Source organism: Salmo trutta, chromosome 3 (genome assembly GCF_901001165.1).
Source record: "Salmo trutta chromosome 3, fSalTru1.1, whole genome shotgun sequence".
Lineage (NCBI taxonomy): Eukaryota > Metazoa > Chordata > Actinopteri > Salmoniformes > Salmonidae > Salmo > Salmo trutta.
Genome location: NC_042959.1, coordinates 1,328,895 through 1,354,398, shown reverse-complemented (window position 1 = coordinate 1,354,398; position 25,504 = coordinate 1,328,895). Strand labels below are relative to the sequence as shown.

Below are 25,504 nucleotides of genomic sequence, written 5' to 3'. Positions count from 1 at the left end.
AAATGGGACCTTTCTGTTGCATTTCAAATATGGTGGTATTTTTCTTTGTATTTTCTTCTACCATATTTATTGCGTTATATTCTCTTACATTCAATTCACATTTCCACAAACTTCAAAATGTTTCCTTGCAAATGGTACCAAGAATATGCATATCCTTGCTTCAGGGCCTGAGCTACAGGCAGTTAGATTTGGGTATGTCACTTTAGGCGATAATTTGGGAAAAAAAGGGGGCTATCCCTAAGGGCTTGTAAGCATTTCATGGTAAGGTCTACACTTGTATTCGGCGCATGTGACAAATAAAGTTTGATTTGTCAAGAACACTCTCAATGGTGCAGCTGTATAACGTTGAGGATCTGAGGGCCCATGCCAAATCTTTTCAGCACCCTTAGGGGGGGGAGGCGCTACCACGCCCTCTTCACAACTGCGTTGGTTTGTGTGTGGACCATGATAGATCCTTAGTGATGTGGACACTGAGGAACTTGAAGATCTCGATCCGCTCCACTTACAGTTCCATCGATGTGGATGGGGACGTGCTCGCTCCCTTCCGTTTCCTCTAGTCCACGATCAGCTCATTTGTCTTGCTGACGTTGAGGGAGAGGTTGTTGTCCTGGCACCACCCGGCCAGGTCTCTGACCTTCTCCCTATAGGCTGTCTCATCGTTGTCTGTGATCAGTCCAACCACTGTTGTGTCGTCAGCAAACTTGATGATGGAGTTGGAGTCGTGCAGTCGTGGGTGAACAGGAAATACAGGAGGGGATTACGCCTAGAGCCCTGAGTGGCCCCCGTGTTGCGGCTGTGTTGTTTCCGCCTGGGGGCGGCCCGTCAAGAAGTCCAGTATTTAGTTACAGAGGGAGGTGTTCAGTCCCATGGTCCTGAGCTTGGTGATGAGCTTGTAGGGCACTGTGGTGTTGATGATATACAGAGAGAGATAAGACATCCAGTGGCGCTCTCTCTGTCATCTCTCTCTCTGTCGCTCTCTCTCTCTCTCTCTGTCTCTCTCTCTCTCTCTCTCTCTCTCTCTCTCTTTCTCTCTCTCGCTCTGTCAATCCCCTGTCTCCATCCAGTCTCTTTCTCTCCTTGTCCTCCCTTCTCTCTCTGCCTGTTCTCCCCCCTCTCCCTCTCCCCCTCCCCCCTCTCTCTCTCTCTCTCTCTCTCTCACTCACTCTGTCAATCCCCTGTCTCCATCCAGTCTCTTTCTCTCCTTGTCCTCCCTTCTCTCTGCCTGTTCTCCCCCCTCTCCCTCTCCCCCTCTCTCTCTTCCCCCTCTCCCTCCCCCTCTCTCTCCTCCCCCTCACTCTCCCCCTCTCTCTCTTCCCCCTCTCCCTCTCCCTCTCGCTCCTCCCCCTCTCCCCCTCTCTCTCCTCCCGCTCTCTCTCCCGCTCTCTCCCTCGCCTCTCTTCCCCCTCTCCCTCTCGCTCCTCCCCCTCTCTCTCTCTCTCTCTCTCTCCTCCCCACTCCCTCTCCCTCTCTCTCTCTCTCTCTCTCTCCCTCTCTCCCTCTCTCTCTCCCTCTCTCTGTCTCTGTCTCTGTGTGTGTTAATCATTGGTCTGACCATGTTTGGTAAGGGCTGCTGGTGCTGGAAGCAGTAGGAGCAGTAGGAGCAGTAGGAGGAGCAGCAGGAGCAGTAGGAGCAGGAGGAGCAGGTGGAGCAGTAGGAGCAGGTGGAGCAGGAGGAGCAGTAGGAGCAGGAGGAGCAGTAGGAGCAGGTGGAGCAGGGGGAGCAGGAGGAGAAGGAGGAGCAGTAGGAGCAGTAGGAGGAGCAGAAGGAGCAGGAAGAGCAGTAGGAGCAGGTGGAGCAGGCGGAGCAGGGGGAGCAGTAGGAGCAGTAGGAGGAGCAGGCGGAGCAGGGGGAGCAGTAGGAGCAGGAGGAGGAGGTGTAGGAGCAGGAGGAGCAGTAGGAGCAGGAGGAGGAGCAGGAGGAGCAGGAGGAGCAGTAGAAGAAGGAGGAGCAGTAGGAGCAGGGGGAGTAGGCGGAGCAGGAGGAGCAGGTGGAGCAGGGGGAGCAGACGGAGCAGGAGGAGCAGGGGGAGTACTATTTGAGATCTTTCAAACTGTTTTAGCGTTTGCTCTAGTCTGCCTAAAGTACCATATGTGCGGGGCTTTAATTCTTGAGACTATTCTATTGGTAACATTGCAACAGGCAAACTCAATCTAGTCCAGATAAAGTATTTGAAATTATTTCAAATAGTATTTAAACCCTGATTTCTCTACTATCACTGGAAACAGCCATCACCCTCACACAGTCACCTTCAGCCAAGAGACAGCCATCACCCTCACACAGTCATCACCCTCACACAGTCACTTTCAGCCAAGACACAGCCATCACCCTCACACAGCCATCCCCCTCACACAGTCACCTTCAGCCAAGAGACAGTCATCACCCTCACACAGTCACCTTCAGCCAAGACACAGCCATCACCCTCACACAGTTACCTTCAGCCAAGACACAGCCATCACCCTCACACAGCCATCACCCTCACACAGTCACCTTCAGCCAAGACACAGCCATCCCCCTCACACAGTCACCTTCAGCCAAGACACAGTCATCACCCTCACACAGCCATCCCCCTCACACAGTCACCTTCAGCCAAGGCACAGCCATCCCCCTCACACAGTCACCTTCAGCCAAGACACAGCCATCCCCCTCACACAGTCACCTTCAACCAAGACACAGTCATCACCCTCACACAGTCACCTTCAGCCAAGACACAGCCATCACCCTCACACAGTCACCTTCAGCCAAGACACAGCCATCACCCTCACACAGTCACCTTCAGCCAAGACACAGTCATCACCCTCACACAGTCACCTTCAGCCAAAACACAGTCATCACCCTCACACAGTCACCTTCAGCCAAGAGACAGCCATCACACAGTCACCTTCAGCCAAGACACAGCCATCCCCCTCACACAGTCAACTTCAGCCAAGACACAGCCATCACCCTCACACAGTCACCTTCAGCCAAGGCACAGCCATCACCCTCACACAGCCACCTTCAGCCAAGACACAGCCATCACCCTCACACAGTCACCTTCAGCCAAGGCACAGCCATCCCCCTCACACAGTCACCTTCAGCCAAGACACAGTCATCACCCTCACACAGTCACCTTCAGCCAAGGCAGAGCCATCACCCTCACACAGCCATCCCCCTCACACAGTCACCTTCAGCCAAGACACAGCCATCACCCTCACACAGTCACCTTCAGCCAAGGCAGAGCCATCACCCTCACACAGCCATCACCCTCACACAGTCACCTTCAGCCAAGACACAGCCATCACCCTCACACAGCCATCACCCTCACACAGTCACCTTCAGCCAAGAGACAGCCATCACCCTCACACAGCCATCACCCTCACACAGCCATCACCCTCACACAGTCACCTTCAGCCAAGGCACAGACATCCCCCTCACACAGTCACCTTCAGCCAAAACACAGCCATCACCCTCACACAGTCACCTTCAGCCAAGAGACAGCCATCACACAGTCACCTTCAGCCAAGACACAGCCATCCCCCTCACACAGTCACCTTCAGCCTAGACACAACCATCACCCTCACACAGTCACCTTCAGCCAAGAGACAGCCATCCCCCTCACACAGTCACCTTCAGCCAAGAGACAGCCATCACCCTCACACAGCCATTACCCTCACACAGTCACCTTCAGCCAAGGCACAGCCATCCCCCTCACACAGTCACCGTCAGCCAAGACACAGCCATCCCCCTCACACAGTCACCTTCAGCCAAGGCACAGCCATCACCCTCACACAGTCACCTTCAGCCAAGACACAGCCATCACCCTCACACAGTCACCTTCAGCCAAAACACAGCCATCACCCTCACACAGTCACCTTCAGCCAAGGCACAGCCATCCCCCTCACACAGTCACCTTCAGCCAAGAGACAGCCATCCCCCTCACACAGTCACCTTCAGCCAAGACATAGCCATCACCCTCACACAGTGACCTTCAGCCAAGAGACAGCCATCACCCTCACACAGTCACCTTCAGCCAAGACGGAAAAGCTGTTAGTACCACAGTTGTGTATATAAACTGATAATGTCTAGGACAGTTTGTGTATATAAACTGATAATGCAGGGGACAGTTTGTTATATAAACTCATAATGTAGGGGACAGTTTGGTATATAAACTGATAATGCAGGGGACAGTTTGTGTATATAACCTGATAATGCAGGGGACAGTTTGTGTATATAAACTGATAATGTAGGAGACAGTTTGTTATATAAACTGATAATGCAGGGGACAGTTTGAGTATATAAACTGATCATGTAGGGGACAGTTTGTGTATATAATCTGATAATGTAGGGGACAGTTTGTTATATAAACTGATAATGTAGGGGACAGTTTGTTATGTAAACTGATAATGTAGGGGACAGTTTGTTATATAAACTGATAATGTCTGGGACAGTTTGTTATATAAACTGATAATGTATGGGACAGTTTGTTATATAAACTGATCATGTAGGGGACAGTTTGTTATATAAACTGATAATGTAGGGGACAGTTTGTTATGTAAACTGATAATGTAGGGGACAGTTTGTTATATAAACTGATAATGTCTGGGACAGTTTGTTATATAAACTCATAATGTATGGGACAGTTTGTTATATAAACTAATAATGTGGGGGACAGTTTGTTATATAAACTAATAATGTAGGGGACAGTTTGTTATATAAACTGATAATGTAGAGGACAGCTTGTTATATAAACTGATCATGTAGGGGACAGTTTGTTATATAAACTGATAATGTAGAGGACAGCTTGTTATATAAACTGATAATGTAGGGGACAGTTTGTTATATAAACTGATAATGTATGGGACAGTTTGTTATATAAACTGATAATGTAGGGAACAGTTTGTTATATAAACTGATAATGTATGGGACAGTTCGTGTATATAAACTGATAATGTAGTGGACAGTTTGTGTATATAAACTGATAATGTATGGGACAGTATATTATATAAACTGATAATGTAGGGGACAGTTTGTGTATATAAACGGATATTGTCTGGGACAGTTTGTTATATAAACTGATCATGTAGGGGACAGTTTGTTATATAAACTGATAATGTAGGGGACAGTTTGTGTATATAAACTGATAATGTAGGGGACAGTTTGTGTATATAAACTGATAATGTCTGGGACAGTTTGTGTATATAAACTGATAATGTAGGGGACAGTTTGTGTATATAAACTGATAATGTAGGGGACAATTTGTTATATAAACTGATAATGTAGGGGACAGTTTGTTATATAAACTAATAATGTAGGGGACAGTTTGTTATATAAACTGATAATGTAGGGGACAGTTTGTTATATAAACTGATAATGCAGGGGACAGTTTGAGTATATAAACTGATAATGTAGGGGACAGTTTGTTATATAAACTGATAATGTCTAGGACAGTTTGAGTATATAAACTGATAATGTAGGGGACAGTTTGTTATATAAACTGATAATGTAGGGGACAGTTTGTTATATAAACTGATAATATAGGGGACAGTTTGTTATATAAACTGATAATGTATGGGACAGTTTGTTATATAAACTGATAATGTAGGAGACAGTTTGTGTGTATATACACTGATAATGTAGGGGAAAGTTTGTTATATAAACTAATAATGTAGGGGACAGTTTGTTATATAAACTGATAATGCAGGGGACAGTTTGAGTATATAAACTGATAATGTAGGGGACAGTTTGTTATATAAACTGATAATGTAGGGGACAGTTTGTTATATAAACTGATAATGTAGGGGACAGTTTGTTATATAAACTAATAATGTAAGGGACAGTTTGTGTATATAAACTGATAATGTAGGGGACAATTTGTGTACATAAACTGATATTGTCTGGGACAGTTTGTTATATAAACTGATAATGTAGGGGACAGTTTGTTATATAAACTGATAATGTAGGGGACAGTTTGTGTATATAAACTGATAATGTAGGGGACAGTTTGTTATATAAACTGATAATGTCTGGGACAGTTTGTGTATATAAACTGATAATATAGGGGACAGTTTGTGTATATAAACTGATAATGTAGGGGACAGTTTGTTATATAAACTAATAATGTAGGGGACAGCTTGTTATATAAACTAATAATGTAGGGGACAGTTTGTTATATAAACTGATAATGTCTGGGACAGTTTGCGTATATAAACTGATAATGTAGGGGAAAGTTTGTTATATAAACTAATAATGTAGGGGACAGTTTGTTATATAAACTGATAATGCAGGGGACAGTTTGAGTATATAAACTGATAATGTAGGGGACAGTTTGTGTATATAAACTGATAATGTAGGGGACAATTTGTTATATAAACTGATCATGTAAGGGACAGTTTGTTATATAAACTAATAATGTAGGGGACAGTTTGTTATATAAACTGATAATGTCTGGGACAGTTTGAGTATATAAACTGATAATGTAGGGGACAGTTTGTTATATAAACTGATAATGTCTGGGACAGTTTGAGTATATAAACTGATAATGTAGGAGACAGTTTGTTATATAAACTGATAATGTAGGGGACAGTTTGTTATATAAACTGATAATGTAGGGGACAGTTTGTTATATAAACTGATAATGTAGGAGACAGTTTGTGTGTATATACACTGATAATGTAGGGGAAAGTTTGTTATATAAACTAATAATGTAGGGGACAGTTTGTTATATAAACTGATAATGCAGGGGACAGTTTGAGTATATAAACTGATAATGTAGGGGACAGTTTGTTATATAAACTGATAATGTAGGGGACAGTTTGTTATATAAACTGATAATGTAGGGGACAGTTTGTTATATAAACTAATAATGTAGGGGACAGTTTGTGTATATAAACTGATAATGTAGGGGACAGTTTGTGTACATAAACTGATATTGTCTGGGACAGTTTGTTATATAAACTGATAATGTAGGGGACAGTTTGTTATATAAACTGATAATGTAGGGGACAGTTTGTGTATATAAACTGATAATGTAGGGGACAGTTTGTTATATAAACTGATAATGTCTGGGACAGTTTGTGTATATAAACTGATAATATAGGGGACAGTTTGTGTATATAAACTGATAATGTAGGGGACAGTTTGTTATATAAACTAATAATGTAGGGGACAGCTTGTTATATAAACTAATAATATAAGGGACAGTTTGTTATATAAACTGATAATGTCTGGGACAGTTTGCGTATATAAACTGATAATGTAGGGGAAAGTTTGTTATATAAACTAATAATGTAGGGGACAGTTTGTTATATAAACTGATAATGCAGGGGACAGTTTGAGTATATAAACTGATAATGTAGGGGACAGTTTGTGTATATAAACTGATAATGTAGGGGACAATTTGTTATATAAACTGATCATGTAGGGGACAGTTTGTTATATAAACTAATAATGTAGGGGACAGTTTGTTATATAAACTGATAATGTCTGGGACAGTTTGAGTATATAAACTGATAATGTAGGGGACAGTTTGTTATATAAACTGATCATGTCTGGGACAGTTTGAGTATATAAACTGATAATGTAGGAGACAGTTTGTTATATAAACTGATAATGTAGGGGACAGTTTGTTATATAAACTGATAATGTAGGGGACAGTTTGTTATATAAACTGATAATGTAGGGGACAGTTTGTTATATAAACTAACAATGTAGGGGACAGTTTGTTATATAAACTGATAATGTAGGAGACAGTTTGAGTATATAAACTGATAATGTAGGGGACAGTTTGTTATATAAACTAATAATGTAGGGGACAGTTTGTTATATCAACTGATAATGTAGGGGACAGTTTGTGTATATAAACTGATAATGTAGGGGACACTTTGTGTACATAAACTGATCATGTCTGGGATAGTTTGTGTATATAAACTGATAATGTAGGGACAGCTTGTTATATAAACTGATAATGTAGGGGACACTCTGTGTACATAAACTGATCATGTCTGGGACAGTTTGTGTATATAAACTGATAATGTAGGGGACAGTTTGAGTATATAAACTGATAATGTAGGGGACAGTTTGTGTATATAAACTGATAATGTACAGGACAGTTTGTTATATAAACTAATAATGTATGGGACAGTTTGTTATATAAACTGATTATGTAGGGGACAGTTTGTTATAGAAACTGATCATGTCTGGGACAGTTTGTGTATATAAACTGATAATGTAGGGGACAGTTTGTGTATATAAACTGATAATGTAGGGGACAGTTTGTGTATATAAACTGATAATGTAGGGGACAGTTTGTTATATAGACTGATAATGTAGAGAACAGTTTGTGTATATAAACTGATAATGTAGGGGACAGTTTGTGAATATAAACTGATAATGTAGGGGACAGTTTGTTATATAAACTGATAATATAGGGGACAGTTTGTTATATAAACTGATAATGTAGGGGACACTTTGTTATATAAACTGATAATGTAGGGGACAGTTTGTGTATATAAACTGATAATGTAGAGGACACTGTTATATTAACTGATAATGTAGGGGACAGTTTGTTATATAAACTGATAATGTAGGGGACATTTTGTGTATATAAACTGATAATGTAGGGGACAGTTTGAGTATATAAACTGATAATGTAGGGGACAGTTTGTTATATAAACTGATAATGTAGGGAACAGTTTGTTATATAAACTGATAATGTAGGGGACAGTTTGTTATATAAACTGATAATGTAGGGGACAGTTGGTGTATATAAACTGATAATGTCTGGGACAGTTTGTTATATAAACTGATAATGTAGGGGACAGTTTGTTATATAAACTAATAATGTAGGGGACAGTTTGTGTATATAAACTGATAATGTAGGGGAGAGTTCAGCTGTGCTTCCAATTCTAATGAAGCGCAGCCTACTTCCTCCCATCAGCAGAGTGCAGATAGGAGCTGAGTGAGACCGTTATATTAGACGGCGTCGCTTCAATAATTTAAGCCTTTAAGGTGCTCATAGCACAAACATTTTGGGTTTCACTGAAATAGAGGATCTTTCTCAGCAGTGTTACGCTGCTAGACATCACACTGTAGAAACCGAGAAAGGCTGGGGTCTAGGCTGGGGTCTGGGGTCTAGGCTGGGGTCTAGGCTGGGGTCTGGGCTGGGGTCTAGGCTGGGGTCTAGGAAGGGGTCTGGTGTCTGGGGTCTAGGCTGGGGTCTGGGCTGGGGTCTAGGCTGGGGTCTAGGAGGGGGTCTGTGCTGGGGTCTAGGCTGGGGTCTGGGCTGGGGTCTAGGCTGGGGTCTAGGAGGGGGTCTGGGCTGGGGTCTGGGCTGGGGTCTGGGCTGGGGTCTAGGCTGGGGTCTAGGCTGGGGTCTCGGGTCTAGGCTGGGGTCTGGGCTGGGGTCTAAGCTGGGGTCCGGGCTGGGGTCTAGGCTGGGGTCTAGGCTGGGGTCTGGTCTGGGGTCTAGGCTGGGGTCTGGGCTGGGGTCTAGGCTGGGGTCTAGGTTGGGGTCTGGGCTGGGGTCTAGGCTGGGGTCTGGGGTCTGGGCTGGGGTCTGGGGTCTAGGCTGGGGTCTAGGATGGGGTCTGGGCTGGGGTCTGGGCTGGGGTCTAGGCTGGGGTCTGGGCTGGGGTCTGGGCTGGGGTCTGGGCTGGGGTCTGGGCTGGGGTCTAGGCTGGGGTCTGGGGTCTGGGCTGGGGTCTGTGGTCTAGGCTGGGGTCTAGGCTGGGGTCTGGGGTCTAGGCTGGGGTCTGGGCTGGGGTCTGGGCTGGGCTGGGGCCTAGGCTGGGGTCTGGGCTGGGGTCTGGGCTGGGGTCTAGGCTGGGGTCTGGGCTGGGGTCTGGGCTGGGCTGGGGCCTAGGCTGGGGTCTGGGCTGGGGTCTTGTCTGGGGTCTAGGCTGGGGTCTGGGCTGGGGTCTGGGCTAGGGTCTAGGCTGGGGTCTAGGAGGGGGTCTGGGCTGGGGTCTAGGCTGGGGTCTGGGCTGGGGTCTAGGCTGGGGTCTAGGAGGGGGTCTGGGCTGGGGTCTGGGCTGGGCTGGGGTCTAGGCTGGGGTCTAGGAGGGGGTCTGGGCTGGGGTCTGGGGTCTGGGCTGGGGTCTGGGGTCTAGGCTGGGGTCTGGGGTCTAGGCTGGGGTCTGGGCTGGGGTCTGGGCTGGGGCCTATGCTGGGGTCTGGGCTGGGGTCTGGGCTGGGGTCTGGGCTGGGGTCTAGGCTGGGGTCTAGGCTGGGGTCTAGGCTGGGGTCTGGGGTCTAGGCTGGGGTCTAGGCTGGGTCTGGGGTCTAGGGTCTGTGCTGGGGTCTGGGCTGGGGTCTGGGCTGGGGTCTGGGGTCTAGGCTGGGGTCTAGGCTGGGGTCTAGGCTGGGGTCTGGGCTGGGGTCTGGGCTGGGCTGGGGTCTGGGGTCTAGGCTGGGGTCTGGGGTCTAGGCTGGGGTCTGGGCTGGGGTCTGGGGTCTAGGCTGGGGTCTGGGGTCTAGGCTGGGGTCTAGGCTGGGGTCTGGGCTGGGTGGTGGGGTCTGGGCTGGGGTCTGGGCTGGGGTCTGGGCTGGGGTCTAGGCTGGGGTCTAGGCTGGAGTCTGGGCTGGGGTCTAGGCTGGGGTCTGGGCTGGGGTCTGGGCTGGGGTCTGGGCTGGGGTCTGGGGTCTGGGCTGGGGTCTGGGCTGGGGTCTAGGCTGGGGTCTGGGGTCTGGGCTGGGGTCTAGGCTGGGGTCTAGGCTGGGGTCTGGGGTCTGGGCTGTGGTCTGGGCTGGGGTCTAGGCTGGGGTCTAGGCTGGGGTCTGGGCTGGGGTCTGGGCTGGGGTCTAGGCTGGGGTCTGGGGTCTGGGCCGGGGTCTAGGCTGGGGTCTGGGGTCTAGGCTGGGGTCTGGGGTCTAGGCTGGGGTCTGGGCTGGGGTCTAGGCTGGTGTCTGGGTCTGGGGTCTGGGCTGGGGTCTGGGCTGGGGTCTAGGCTGGGGTCTAGGCTGGGGTCTGGGGTCTAGGCTTGGGTCTGGGCTGGGGTCTAGGCTTGGGTCTGGGCTGGGGTCTAGGCTGGGGTCTAGGCTGGGGTCTGGGGTCTAGGCTGGGGTCTAGGCTGGGGTCTAGGCTGGGGTCTGGGCTGGGGTCTAGGCTGGGGTCTAGGCTGGGGTCTGGGGTCTAGGCTGGGGTCTAGGCTTGGGTCTAGGCTGGGGTCTAGGCTGGGGTCTAGGCTGGGGTCTAGGCTGGGGTCTGGGGTCTAGGCTGGGGTCTAGGCTTGGGTCTAGGCTGGGGTCTAGGCCGGGGTCTGGGCTGGGGTCTGGGGTCTGGGTTATTCTGCTTTGCTCCAGAAGGAACGATGTTGCTAGTGAATGAGCAGTCTCTTTAATAGAACCTACTGCTCACCTACCTTCTCTTGTTCTCCCTCTATCTCTATCTCTCTCCTTCTCCCGTTCTCTCCTGCCCCTCTCTTTCCTTCCCTCTCCCTCTCTCCCTCTCTCTGTCCCTCTCTTCTCTCCCGTGCTCTCCTGCACCTCTCTCTCCTGCACCTCTCTCTCCTGCCCCTCTCTCTCCTTCCCCTCTGTCTCTCTCTCCCTCTCTCTCCTCCCAGAGAGTAAGTTTGCAGAGAGTGTGGGGTCCAGTTGTCTGTCTGCGGCCCGTCTCAGTGCCTACCTCCCTCAGAGCAGCCACGACTCCGCAAACTACAGCAACAACCAGCTAGAGAACAACCAGGCCGCCGCTAAGATGGCGACGTTGCAGCTCAACAACTACAGCTCAAATTCTGTAAGTTCTTTGTCAATATATTCTGTCTGTATATTGTGTTTATGGACTATATATTCTGTCTGTATATTGTGATTATGGACTATATATTCTGTCTGTATATTGTGTTTATGGACTATATATATATATATTATTGTGGCACCATCATGTCACCAGGTCCAATTCCTGGTGCATGTCCAGTACACTACTGTTCAAAGGTTTGGGGTCACTTAGAAATGTCCTTGTTTTTGAAAGAAAAGCACATTTTTTTTGTACTTTGGAACGGTAGTGTAAATATACCTGGGGAATAAATGTGTTTCGGATTCTGACGCCTTACAGCTCAACAACTACAGCCAGATGATCCCCTGTTGTACCACATCTTCCTCCTCCACAACATCATCATCATCATCATCATCCGTCCCATTCTCCGCCCCCCGGTTGGTCCGAGCCGGGCTCCCCTCGCAGCTCGACACCGACCTCCACTTCCATCCAGTCCGTGGCCCGGACGTCATCCTGTCAGCTGACCGCTCTGCAGCGTGTATCCACTTCCTTGAGTCTTCGAGGACTCTGGTGTTCTCAGATCGCCCCCTACGGGTCAGGGAGACGCTCTACGTCGAGGTCGGTCATCTCGGCCTGCCTTACTTCGGGGCGCTCCTTTTCGGACTGACCTCCTGCGATCCGGGGTCCCTCCATGCTGGGGAACTTCCTGCCGACCCAGAGGTGCTGCTGGACAGGAAGGAGTACTGGGTGGTGTACCGCGGATTCCCCATGCCCTGCTCCGGGGACGTTCTGTCCTTCAGCCTGACACCCAGCGGTGAGGTGCATCATGGGGTCAATGGGGCGGCCAGAGGGAGGCTGTTGTGTGTCGATTCATCACAGAAACTCTGGACCTTCTTTACCCTGCATGGAGTGGTCAACAGACTCAGGATACTGGGTAGGTTATTCACATACACTATAAAAAAATGAAAATATCACATTTACATAAGTATTCAGACCCTTTAACTCAGTACGTTGATGAAGCACCTTTGGCAGCGATTACAGCCTCAAGTCTTCCTGGGTATGACGCTACAAGCTTGGCACACCTGTATTTGGGGAGTTTCTCCCATTCTTTTCTGCAGATCCTCTCAAGCTCTGTCAGGTTGGATGGGGAGCGTCTCTGCACAGCTATTTTCAGGTCTCTCCAGAGATGTTCGATTGAGTTCAAGTCCGGGCTCTGGCTGGGCCACTCAAGGACATTCAGAGACTTGTCCCGAAGCCACTCCTACGTTGTCTTGGCTGTGTGCTTAGGGTCGTTGTCATGTGCCTTTTACTGAGGAGTGGCTTCCGTCTGGCCACTACCATAAAGGCTTGATTGGTGGAGTGCTGCAGAGATGGTTGTCCTTCTGGAAGGTTCTCCCATCTCCACAGAGGAACTCTGGAGCTCTGTCAGAGTGACCATCGGGTTCTTGGTCACCTCCTTGACCAAGGCCCTTCTCCCCCAATTGCTCAGTTTGGCCGGGCGGCCAGCTCTAGGAAGAGTCTTGGTGGTTCCAAACTTCTTCCATTTAAGAATGATGGAGGCCACTGTGTTCTTGGGGACCTGCAATGCTGCAGAAATGTTTTGGTACCTTTCCCCAGATCTGTGCCTCGACACAATCATGTCTCGGAGCTCTACGGATAATTCCTTCGACCTCATGGCTTGGTTTTTGCTGTTACATGCACTCTCAACTGTGGGACCTTATATATATATATACAGGTGTAGGCCTTTCCAAATCATGTCCAATCAATTGAATTTACCACAGGTGGACTCTAATCAAGTTGTAGAAACATCTCAAGGATGATCAATGGAAACAGGATGCATCTGAGCTCAATTTTGAGTCTTATAGCAAAGGGTCTGAATACTTATGTAAATAAGGTATCTGTTTTTTATTTGTTATAAATTTGTTACAATTTCTAAAAACCTGTTATCACTCTGTCATTATGGGGTATTGTGTGTAGATTGATTGAGGATTTTTACATTTTATTTAATCCATTTTAAAATAAGGCTGGAACGTAACAACATTTGGAAAATGTAATTATTCCGATGGCACTATATCATATAGATACTGTATATAAATCTAATACTCATCACAGACACTCTGGGCCTTCTTTACCCTGCATGGAGACCTCAAACCAAGCAATGTTTTCAGTATATCATCAGAAAAATCCTATACCCATACTGAATGCTTGTACCGTATGTGTTATGTAATGGACAAAGTATTGGTCAGAAATTATACCAGTACACAGCAGTCACACCCTCAGCTTCCTGGATCCTAACAATCCCTTCAGTTCCCAGTTCTCTTTTTCATTCTTTCCCAGACCCAGAGGAATGCTGGTGCGTAGTGATGATGCTCCCATGGTCCTCTCTGTTCCCCTCTGGGTTATTTTAGGATCTGACTTATCTGCACTCTCCCACCAACTGCTCCCTTATATACCCTCTCTCTCTCTCTCTCTCTCTCCCTCTCTCTCTCTCTCTCTCTCTCTCCCTCTCTCTCTCCCACCAACTGCTCCCTTATATACCCTCTCTCTCCCTCTCTCTCTCCCCCTCTTTCTTTCTCTCTCTCTCTCCCTCTCCCCCTCTTTCTCTTTCTCGCTCTCCCTCTCTCGCTCTCCCTCTCTCTCTCTCCCTCTCTCTCTCTTTCTTTCTCTCTCTCTCTCTCTCTCTCCCTCTTTCTTTCTCTCTCTCTCTCCCTCCCTCTCTCTCTCTCCCTCTATCGCTCTTCTCTCTCTCTCTCTCTCTCTCTCTCTCTCTCTCTCTCCCTCTTTCTTTCTCTCTCTCTCCCTCTCTCCCCTCTCTCTCTCTCTCTCTCTCCCTCTATCCCTCTTTCTCCCTCTATCCCTCTTTCTCTCTCCCTCTCTCTCTCTCCCTCTCCCTCTCCCTCTCCCTCTCCCTCCCTCCCTCCCTCCCTCCCTCCCTCCCTCCCTCTCTCTTTCTCTGTCTCTCCCTCCCTCTTTCTCTCGCTCGGTCAGCTCAGCCGACCACCCAGATTAATTCCAGCTCCCTAGGGGCTTTATAACAATGTACAAATTACTCCAATAAAAGTATTTTCCTTTAAAATGTTTGACATCTAGCTGTCTGATTACGTAATAATACACATACGTGATGTAGGGTTTGTCAGCTATTGTATGACTTACTGAACAGATCAGTTATGGGATGTAATGCCTTATTGCTGTAGTTTTATGGCTATCGCTGTTCGCCGTAACAATGTTTATCAGCGATGACCAGCTCATAGCGGTCATCACCCACGATGCAGTTCACCAGTCTGTCATCGCTCTGTCTGCTGTTCTGTACCATCAGAGATTGCGACACACTGTCTTATAGCTGTACTGAGATCAGGCCTCTCTTGAAAAAGAGATGTGAACTCTCTCTTCTAACTAAACTAGGATATTAAAACCAGTCTATATGTATTTCCTTCTCTTGATAAAGACATTTAATAATCTTGCAAAGTCTAAAGTTGTTAAAGTAGAATGTAACGTGTGTTTGTGTCACAAAGACAAAAATACAAAAATAGAATGTTTGGCCTTGATTCATTTTGATAAGAGGTAGAGCCAACCACATTATAGCATGCTTGACATTTAAAGGTAATTTCCCACTGAGCCAACATATGCAGCCCTTACCATAAACGTGGAGCGTGACAAAGCGCGATGGGATTGAATCCTAACTGATGTTTACTGCGTGTGTCTCTGTCTCTGTGTTCCAGGCACGCTCCAGTCCAGCCCTTCCTCCCCTTCCTCCCAGAGCAGTAGTAGCAGTAGTAGTCCAGACGACAGTGATTCAGACCTGGCCTTCAGCGTCAACAGATCCTCCTCCGAGTCCTCCCTTGGTCAGTTACACGCACGTGACCACACATACATGACTTTGAAGGCTCTATATAGCTGTTACAAACTGACTTTATGAAGGCTCTATGTAGCTGTTATAAACTGACTTTATGAAGGCTCTATGTAGCTGTTAGAAACGGACTTTATGAAGGCTCTATGTAGCTGTTATAAACTGACTTTATGAAGGCTCTACAGTAGCTGTTATAAAACTGGCTTCATGAAGGCTCTATGTAGCTGTTATAAACTGACTTTATGAAGGCTCTACAGTAGCTGTTATAAAACTGGCTTCATGAAGGCTCTATGTAGCTGTTATAAACTGACTTTAGGAAGGCTCTATGTAGCTGTTATAAACTGACTTTATGAAGGCTCTATGTATCTGTTATAAACTGACTTTATGAAGGCTTTACAGTAGCTGTTATAAAACTGACTTTATGAAGGCTTTATGTAGCTGTTATAAACTGACTTTATAAAGGCTCTATATAGCTGTTATAAACTGACTTTATAAAGGCTCTATGTAGCTGTTATAAACTGACTTTATAAAGGCTCTATGTAGCTGTTATAAACTGACTTTATGAAGGCTCTATGTAGCTGTTATAAACTGACTTTATGAAGGCTCTATGTAGTTGTTATAAACTGACTTTATAAAGGCTCTATGTAGCTGTTATAAACTGACTTTATGAAGGCTCTATGTAGCTGTTATAAACTGACTTTATGAAGGCTCTATGTAGCTGTTATAAACTGACTTTATGAAGGCTCTATGTAGCTGTTATAAACTGACTTTATGAAGGCTCTATGTAGCTGTTATAAACTGACTTTATGAAGGCTCTATGTAGCTGTTATAAACTGACTTTATAAAGGCTCTATGTAGCTGTTATAAACTGACTTTATGAAGGCTCTATGTAGCTGTTATAAACTGACTTTATGAAGGCTCTATGTAGCTGTTATAAACTGACTTTATGAAGGCTCTATGTAGCTGTTATAAACTGACTTTATGAAGGCTTTATGTAGCTGTTATAAACTGACTTTATGAAGGCTCTATGTAGCTGTTATAAACTGACTTTATGAAGGCTCTACAGTAGCTGTTATAAAACTGGCTTTATGAAGGCTCTATGTAGCTGTTATAAACTGACTTTATGAAGGCTTTATGTAGCTGTTATAAACTGACTTTATGAAGGCTCTATGTAGCTGTTATAAACTGACTTTATGAAGGCTCTATGTAGCTGTTATAAACTGACTTTATGAAGGCTCTATGTAGCTGTTATAAACTGACTTTATGAAGGCTCTATGTAGCTGTTATAAACTGACTTTATGAAGGCTCTATGTAGCTGTTATAAACTGACTTTATAAAGGCTCTATGTAGCTGTTATAAACTGACTTTATGAAGGCTCTATGTAGCTGTTATAAACTGACTTTATGAAGGCTCTATGTAGCTGTTATAAACTGACTTTATGAAGGCTCTATGTAGCTGTTATAAACTGACTTTATGAAGGCTTTATGTAGCTGTTATAAACTGACTTTATGAAGGCTCTATGTAGCTGTTATAAACTGACTTTATGAAGGCTCTACAGTAGCTGTTATAAAACTGGCTTTATGAAGGCTCTATGTAGCTGTTATAAACTGACTTTATGAAGGCTTTATGTAGCTGTTATAAACTGACTTTATGAAGGCTCTATGTAGCTGTTATAAAACTGGCTTTATGAAGGCTCTATGTAGCTGTTATAAACTGACTTTATGAAGGCTTTATGTAGCTGTTATAAACTGACTTTATGAAGGCTCTATGTAGCTGTTATAAACTGACTTTATGAAGGCTCTATGTAGCTGTTATAAACTGACTTTATGAAGGCTCTATGTAGCTGTTATAAACTGACTTTATGAAGGCTCTATGTAGCTGTTATAAACTGACTTTATGAAGGCTCTATGTAGCTGTTATAAAACTCAACAAGTTGCTGTTAATTTTAAGTCGTTTTTAAAAAAATCTTTCCCAGAGCCTCCTCTCGTTCTAACACCTGTCTCCATCTCCTCCTCAGTGACGGCCCCCAGCTCCCCTCTCAGCCCCCCTGTCTCCCCCACGCTGTCTCCCCCACCCTGTCTCCCCCACCCTGTCTCCCCCACCCTGTCTGCCCCAGAGCTGCCTTCTGGCGGTAAGAACGGGGAGTGCACCGTCTGTTTCGACCAGGAAGTGGACACAGTCATCTACACCTGCGGTCACATGTGTCTGTGTACCAGCTGTGGGTTAAAGCTGAAGAGACAGGTCAATGCATGTTGTCCTATCTGCCGCAGGTCCATTAAAGACGTCATCAAGACATACAGACCATGACGGGGACGGGGACATTACTGCAGCAGGTCTATTAAAGACGTCATTAAGACATACAGACCATGACAGGGACGGGGACATTACTGCAGCAGGTCTATTAAAGACATCATGAAGACATACAGACCATGACGGGGACGTTACTGCAGCAGGTCTATTAAAGACATCATGAAGACATACAGACCATGACGGGGACGGGGACATTACTGCAGCAGGTCTATTAAAGACATCATGAAGACATACAGACCATGACGGGGACATTACTGCAGCAGGTCTATTAAAGACATCATGAAGACATACAGACCATGACGGGGACATTACTGCAGCAGGTCTATTAAAGACGTCGTTAAGACATACAGACCATGACGGGGACATTACTGCAGCAGGTCTATTAAAGACGTCATTAAGACATACAGACCATGACAGGGACGGGGACATTACTGCAGCAGGCATTGTCTAGAGCAGGGATATTCAACTCTGACCCTACGAGATCCGGAGTACTGCTGGTTTCCTGTTCTACGGTATAATTCATTGCACACCTGTTGTCCCGGGTCTATAATCAGTCCTTGATTAGAGGGGAATATATATATTTTTTTATAAGCAGTGGAACTGGCTTTGAGTTCCAGATGTATATTTGAGGGCTATAGAGACAGACTACTGGACACTATTTCAACAGGCCCATCAAGGTCATCATTAAGCCCTACCATCTACGAGAGGAGGAGCTACTGGGACAGGCAGACAGGGCTCTGTCTCCACCCCAGAGACGTCTCTTACCAAACTGGACACTCTACACTACAGCAGGTCCATCAAGGACCTCCCTCATCAAGACATATTGGCCCTGATAGACTGGACACACTGCCGCAGGCAGGCAGACTCTCTCTCTCTCTCTCTCTCGCTCTCTCTCTACCCGAGACTTTCTCTCTCTCTCTACCCGAGACTCTCTCTCTCGCTCTACCCGAGACTCTCTCTCTCTCTCGCTCTCTCTCTACCCGAGACTTTCTCTCTCTCTCTCTCTCTCTCTCTCTCGCTCTCTCTCTCTCTCTCTCTCTCTCTACCCGAGGCACTCTCTCTCTCTCGCTCTACCCGAGACTCTCTCTCTCTCTCTCTCTCTCTACCCGAGACTCTCTCTCTCTCTCTACCCGAGACTCTCTTTCTCTCTCTACCCGAGACTCTCTCTCTCTCTCTCTCTCTCTCTCTCTCTCTCTACCCGAGACTCTCTCTCTCGCTCTACCTCTCTCTCTCTCTCTCTCTCTCTCTCTCTCTCTCTCTCTCTCTCTCCCTCTCTCTACCATAGCTGAGAGCGGCAGGGCTTTCTTCTCCTGTTTGTCTGTCTGTCACATGGTTTTCTAACTGTGTGGTTTTAACCCTTCACATGTTGGAAGGACAGCTGAGGGGACTCTTCTGTGAGCCACCACTCTGCCAAATACCTTCTATCTTTGTGCCTTAGACAATGTTTGTCAAATGTCTTTATATCCAAGTTCTAAATATGACGGCAATCCTATTTGTAAATGAAGGTGTTACGGGGTTAATGAAGAAGCTCATTGGTCACCGCAGACAGTTTATGTAAAATAAGAAGAGACTGTTTATGTGATGTTTCTAAATGAGAAAAATATATAACCTTATGTTGGCGAATTGTTCAGGGTTTTTTACTATGAAGAGAAAGATGTTTGAACAAGACATGTACAGGGTTATTAAATGGAATGTGCTGTACAGACGTCACCTTATTAAATGAAATGTGCTGTACAACGTATACAGATGTCTCCTTAAAGTGTTCCATTTATATAGGGTTCCATTTGGGGCACAGACTTATTCTGTGATGTGCTAGAATGTAAATGTGATTTCTTGTGTAGTCAGATGCTCTCTGTGGCCCCGTTTATAAATGGTGCTTTGTCCTGTTCTCTCTGGCCCCGTTTATACCTGGTGCTTTGTCCTGATCTGTTCTACATTCTGATTGTGCCCATATTTACATAAATATGTCTACACAAGGTATTAAAAGTGTCTGTTATCCATCCACTGTCTGCATTGTGACCACATTTCCTGGTCCCTTCATTTAGGCAAATTATTTCAAAGCAATTCTTTCAAAAAATAATATTTATTTATTGCAAGACACAAATGTAATCAGTCAATGGTGCCACCGATCAATGATTTTTCGGGGCCAGAATATTTATGATTTTTCTGTCCAGATCTGTCTACTCTTGTACGATATCCAGACACAATGCGTGTCTGACTACCTCTGGAGGTGATCAGGAAGATGAGATCACAATGAGATCACAATGAGATCACAATGAGATCCCAATGAGATCACAATGAGATCCCAATGAGATCACAATGTGTCCTTTGTTTTGTCTACATTGTTCAAAAAAATAAATAAAGGTGGCACAATCAGAATTCGGACAAGGTCAGGACAAAGGACGCAAGTTAGAACCAGATACAGAACAGGGCTTCTGTGAGAGGAAAGAGACTGGATGTATTTAGTGAATTCACCCCTAGGGGGCAGCCTCTGCATTGAGACGTAATAATCATCCTAAATCAAGAGACATTACTATGGCAATCACAACATTTCACTTGACCTTTATGTATTTTAAAGAACGTCGTTTTCCATTCCCACTGTACCTTTTGTAGGAAACATAACGACTGAACAAAAACAACAACTAGACGTCATGGATCCTGCAGAACCAGTTCCTCCACATTTCAGCCTGTCATCCAGAACCTGACAAGGAAACAACACAACCTTCCAGGTTGAAGCTCATTGGACGTAGCAGACAGTAACAAAAATAAGAAGACTGTATAAAATGTTTTTAAATGAGAAAGATAGAACCTTATGTTGGCTTATTGTTCAGGTTGTTTTACTATGAAAATACAGTGCCTTCAGAAAGTATTCATACCCCTTGACTTATTCCATGTTTTGTTGTGTTAAAGCCTGAATTGCAAATTAATTTGAAGCTGGTGAGGGGAGGACGGCTCATAATAATGGCTGGAATGGAGCGAACGGAACTGGAATGGAGCGACCAGAACTGGAATGGAGCGGACGGAACTGGAATGGAGCGAACGGAACTGGAATGGAGCGGACGGAACTATGGAGCGAACGGAACTGGAATGGAGCGGACGGAACTGGAATGGAGCGGACGGAACAGTATCAAACACATGTTAATTCCGTTGCAGCATCACAATGAGCCATTAAAGTGCCAGCAGCAAACCCCTGATTAGAACAGAGTAGGAGGAGAGTAGCAGAGATGCTGTATAGGTCTGTAGGTAGAGCTGCTGTATAGTTGTGTAGGTGGAGATGCTGTATAGGTCTGTAGGTAGAGATGCTGTATAGGTCTGTAGGCAGATATGCTGTATAGTTGTGTAGGTGGAGATGCTGTATAGGTCTGTAGGTAGAGATGCTATACAGGTCTGTAGGTAGAGATGCTGTATAGGTCTGTAGGTAGAGATGCTGTATAGGACTGTAGGTGGAGATGCTGTATAGGTCTGTAGGTAGAGATGCTGCATAGGTCTGTAGGCAGATATGCTGTATAGTTGTGTAGGTGGAGATGCTGTATAGGTCTGTAGGTAGAGATGCTGTACAGGTCTGTAGGTAGAGATGCTATACAGGTCTGTAGGTAGAGATGCTGTATAGGTCTGTAGGTAGAGATGCTGTATAGGACTGTAGGTAGAGATGCTGTATAGGTCTGTAGGTAGAGATGCTGTACAGGTCTGTAGGTGGAGATGCTGTATAGGTCTGTAGGTAGAGATGCTGTATAGGACTGTAGGTAGAGATGCTGTATAGGTCTGTAGGTAGAGATGCTGTACAGGTCTGTAGGTGGAGATGCTGTATAGGTCTGTAGGTAGAGATGCTGTATAGGTCTGTAGGTAGAGATGCCGTATAGGACTGTAGGTAGAGATGCTGTATAGGTCTGTAGGTGGAGATGCTGTATAGGTATGTAGGTAGAGATGCTGTATAGGTCTGTAGGTAGAGATGCTGTATAGGTCTGTAGGTAGAGATGCTGTATAGGTCTGTAGGTGCAGCGGAAATGGCAGTTCTAACTTATGTAACCTTTATTTAACTAGGCAAGTCTGTTAAGAACAAATTCTTATTTACAATGACGACCTGCCAAAAGGCAAAAGGCTTCCTGCGGGGTTGGGGGCCTGGGATTAAAATAAATAAATAAATACAATACAATACAATATGAATATGAATATATAGAGATACCTAAGACAACAACATAGCAAGGCAGCAACACATGACAACATAGCAAGGCAGCAACACATGACAACATAGCAAGGCAGCAACACATGACAACATAGCAAGGCAGCAACACATGACAACACAGCAAGGCAGCAACACATGACAACATAGCAAGGCAGCAACACATGACAACATAGCAAGGCAGCAACACATGACAACACAGCAAGGCAGCAACACATGACAACACAGCAAGGCAGCAACACATGACAACATAGCAAGGCAGCAACACATGACAACACAGCAAGGCAGCAACACATGACAACATAGCAAGGCAGCAACACATGACAACATAGCAAGGCAGCAACACATGACAACATAGCAAGGCAGCAACACATGACAACACAGCAAGGCAGCAACACATGACAGCACAGCAAGGCAGCAACACATGACAACATAGCAAGGCAGCAACACATGACAACACAGCAAGGCAGCAACACATGACAACATAGCAAGGCAGCAACACATGACAACACAGCAAGGCAGCAACACATGACAACACAGCAAGGCAGCAACACATGACAACATAGCAAGGCAGCAACACATGACAACATAGCAAGGCAGCAACACATGACAACATAGCAAGGCAGCAACACATGACAACATAGCAAGGCAGCAACACATGACAACACAGCAAGGCAGCAACACATGATAACACAGCAAGGCAGCAACACATGACAACATAGCAAGGCAGCAACACATGACAACACAGCAAGGCAGCAACACATGACAACACAGCAAGGCAGCAACACATGACAACATAGCAAGGCAGCAACACATGACAACATAGCAAGACAGCAACACATGACAACATAGCAAGGCAGCAACACATGACAACATAGCAAGGCAGCAACACATGACAACACAGCAACACATGACAACACAGCAAGGCAGCAACACATGACAACATAGCAAGGCAGCAACACATGACAACATAGCAAGGCAGCAACACATGACAACACAGCAAGGCAGCAACACATGACAATACAGCAACACATGACAACACAGCAAGGCAGCAACACATGACAACACAGCAACACATGACAACACAGCATGGTTTGATTTGATCACGGACCGTAACAAATCAAGTTTCACTTTCATTGTTTTCTTTGTAATGAGAGGTGAGGTAGTTTATACCAGTTCTTTGTGATGAGAGGTGAGGTAGTTTATACCAGTTCTTTGTAATGAGAGGTGAGGTAGTTTATACCAGTTCTTTGTAATGAGAGGTGAGGTAGTTTATACCAGTTCTTTGTAATGAGAGGTGAGGTAGTTTATACCAGTTCTTTGTAATGAGAGGTGAGGTAGTTTATACCAGTTCTTTGTGATGAGAGGTGAGGTAGTTTATACCAGTTCTTTGTGATGAGAGGTGAGGTAGTTTATACCAGTTCTTTGTAATGAGAGGTGAGGTAGTTTATACCAGTTCTTTGTGATGAGAGGTGAGGTAGTTTATACCAGTTCTTTGTGATGAGAGGTGAGGTAGTTTATACCAGTTCTTTGTAATGAGAGGTGATGTAGTTTATACCAGTTCTTTGTAATGAGAGGTAGTTAATACCAGTTCTTTGTGATGAGAGGTGAGGTAATTAATACCAGTTCTTTGTAATGAGAGGTGAGGTAGTTTATACCAGTTCTTTGTAATGAGAGGTGAGGTAGTTTATACCAGTTCTTTGTGATGAGAGGTGAGGTAGTTTATACCAGTTCTTTGTGATGAGAGGTGAGGTAGTTTATACCAGTTCTTTGTAATGAGAGGTGAGGTAGTTTATACCAGTTCTTTGTAATGAGAGGTGAGGTAGTTTATACCAGTTCTTTGTAATGAGAGGTGAGGTAGTTTATACCAGTTCTTTGTAATGAGAGGTGAGGTAGTTAATACCAGTTCTTTGTGATGAGAGGTGAGGTAGTTTATACCAGTTCTTTGTGATGAGAGGTGAGGTAGTTTATACCAGTTCTTTGTAATGAGAGGTGATGTAGTTAATACCAGTTCTTTGTGATGAGAGGTGAGGTAGTTTATACCAGTTCTTTATAATGAGAGGTGAGGTAGTTTATACCAGTTCTTTGTGATGAGAGGTGAGGTAGTTTATACCAGTTCTTTGTGATGAGAGGTGAGGTAGTTTATACCAGTTCTTTGTAATGAGAGGTGAGGTAGTTTATACCAGTTCTTTGTAATGAGAGGTGAGGTAGTTTATACCAGTTCTTTGTAATGAGAGGTGAGGTAGTTTATACCAGTTCTTTGTAATGAGAGGTGAGGTAGTTAATACCAGTTCTTTGTGATGAGAGGTGAGGTAGTTTATACCAGTTCTTTGTGATGAGAGGTGAGGTAGTTTATACCAGTTCTTTGTAATGAGAGGTGATGTAGTTAATACCAGTTCTTTGTGATGAGAGTTGAGGTAGTTTATACCAGTTCTTTATAATGAGAGGTGAGGTAGTTTATACCAGTTCTTTGTGATGAGAGGTGAGGTAGTTTATACCAGTTCTTTGTGATGAGAGGTGAGGTAGTTTATACCAGTTCTTTGTAATGAGAGGTGATGTAGTTTATACCAGTTCTTTGTAATGAGAGGTAGTTAATACCAGTTCTTTGTGATGAGAGGTGAGGTAGTTAATACCAGTTATTTGTAATGAGAGGTGAGGTAGTTTATACCAGTTCTTTGTAATGAGAGGTGAGGTAGTTTATACCAGTTCTTTGTAATGAGAGGTGAGGTAGTTTATACCAGTTCTTTGTGATGAGAGGTGAGGTAGTTTATACCAGTTCTTTGTAATGAGAGGTGAGGTAGTTTATACCAGTTCTTTGTAATGAGAGGTGAGGTAGTTTATACCAGTTCTTTGTAATGAGAGGTGAGGTAGTTTATACCAGTTCTTTGTAATGAGAGGTGAGGTAGTTAATACATGGGCATGATTGATGGCACGGGGCACAGTGTTTGACTCGCCACTTCGTCTTGCCCGCTCTGGCACACCAATGGAGACCAGTTGATAGAAGCAATTAATTGCAGAGGAAATTCCCGAAATCAAAAGGAAATGGTTGGGAGGAGGTGGTGTTGGCAAACTGAGAGCATAATTCCAATGCGCTCTCTTATTATGAAACATAGTAAATAGGGAATAGGAAATATAGAGAATAGGAAACAGGAAATAGGGAAAACAAATCATAATGGTTAGAAGGGATGATCTGTTGTATATTTAGAGGAAAATACAATATGTTTCTGTGTGGACATTAATCCCTTGAACGTGGCGATATCAGAACACCAAGCAAACCCCTCCACCACCTCACTGTGTTTAATAGAAGTACTACAACTCAAAATGGAGGCCGACATTATGTTTGTGTGTTTGATAAAGCTTTTGTTCTTCTTTACGCTTCGTTAGTTAGCTAAGTAATAGAAACAACCGTTTAATGAAATGTTTTTTTACTGATGATGCTTCTCTTAGAACGGTGACCGCTAACCATTAATCACGCTGCACACC

General features: G+C 45.1%; 1 protein-coding gene across 6 annotated transcripts in view; it reads left to right on the top strand.

The window, feature by feature from the left end:
- The window catches only part of neurl1b (neuralized E3 ubiquitin protein ligase 1B), a 32,466-nt gene extending 13,702 nt beyond the window's left edge, over positions 1-18,764 (top strand). For 2 of the 6 annotated variants that reach the window (XM_029720051.1, XM_029720013.1), the window contains exons 4-7: positions 11,536-11,708; positions 12,024-12,618; positions 15,404-15,526; positions 17,549-18,764. In XM_029720051.1, coding sequence (XP_029575911.1) covers positions 11,536-11,708; positions 12,024-12,618; positions 15,404-15,526; positions 17,549-17,838 — 1,181 coding nt within the window. In that variant the 3' untranslated portion in view covers positions 17,839-18,764. The remainder of the gene's footprint in view (positions 1-11,535; positions 11,709-12,023; positions 12,619-15,403; positions 15,527-17,548) is intronic. The other 4 variants (XR_003870286.1, XM_029720028.1, XM_029720038.1 and 1 more) reach the window with 4 other exon arrangements.
- Positions 18,765-25,504: the final 6,740 nt, after the last annotated feature.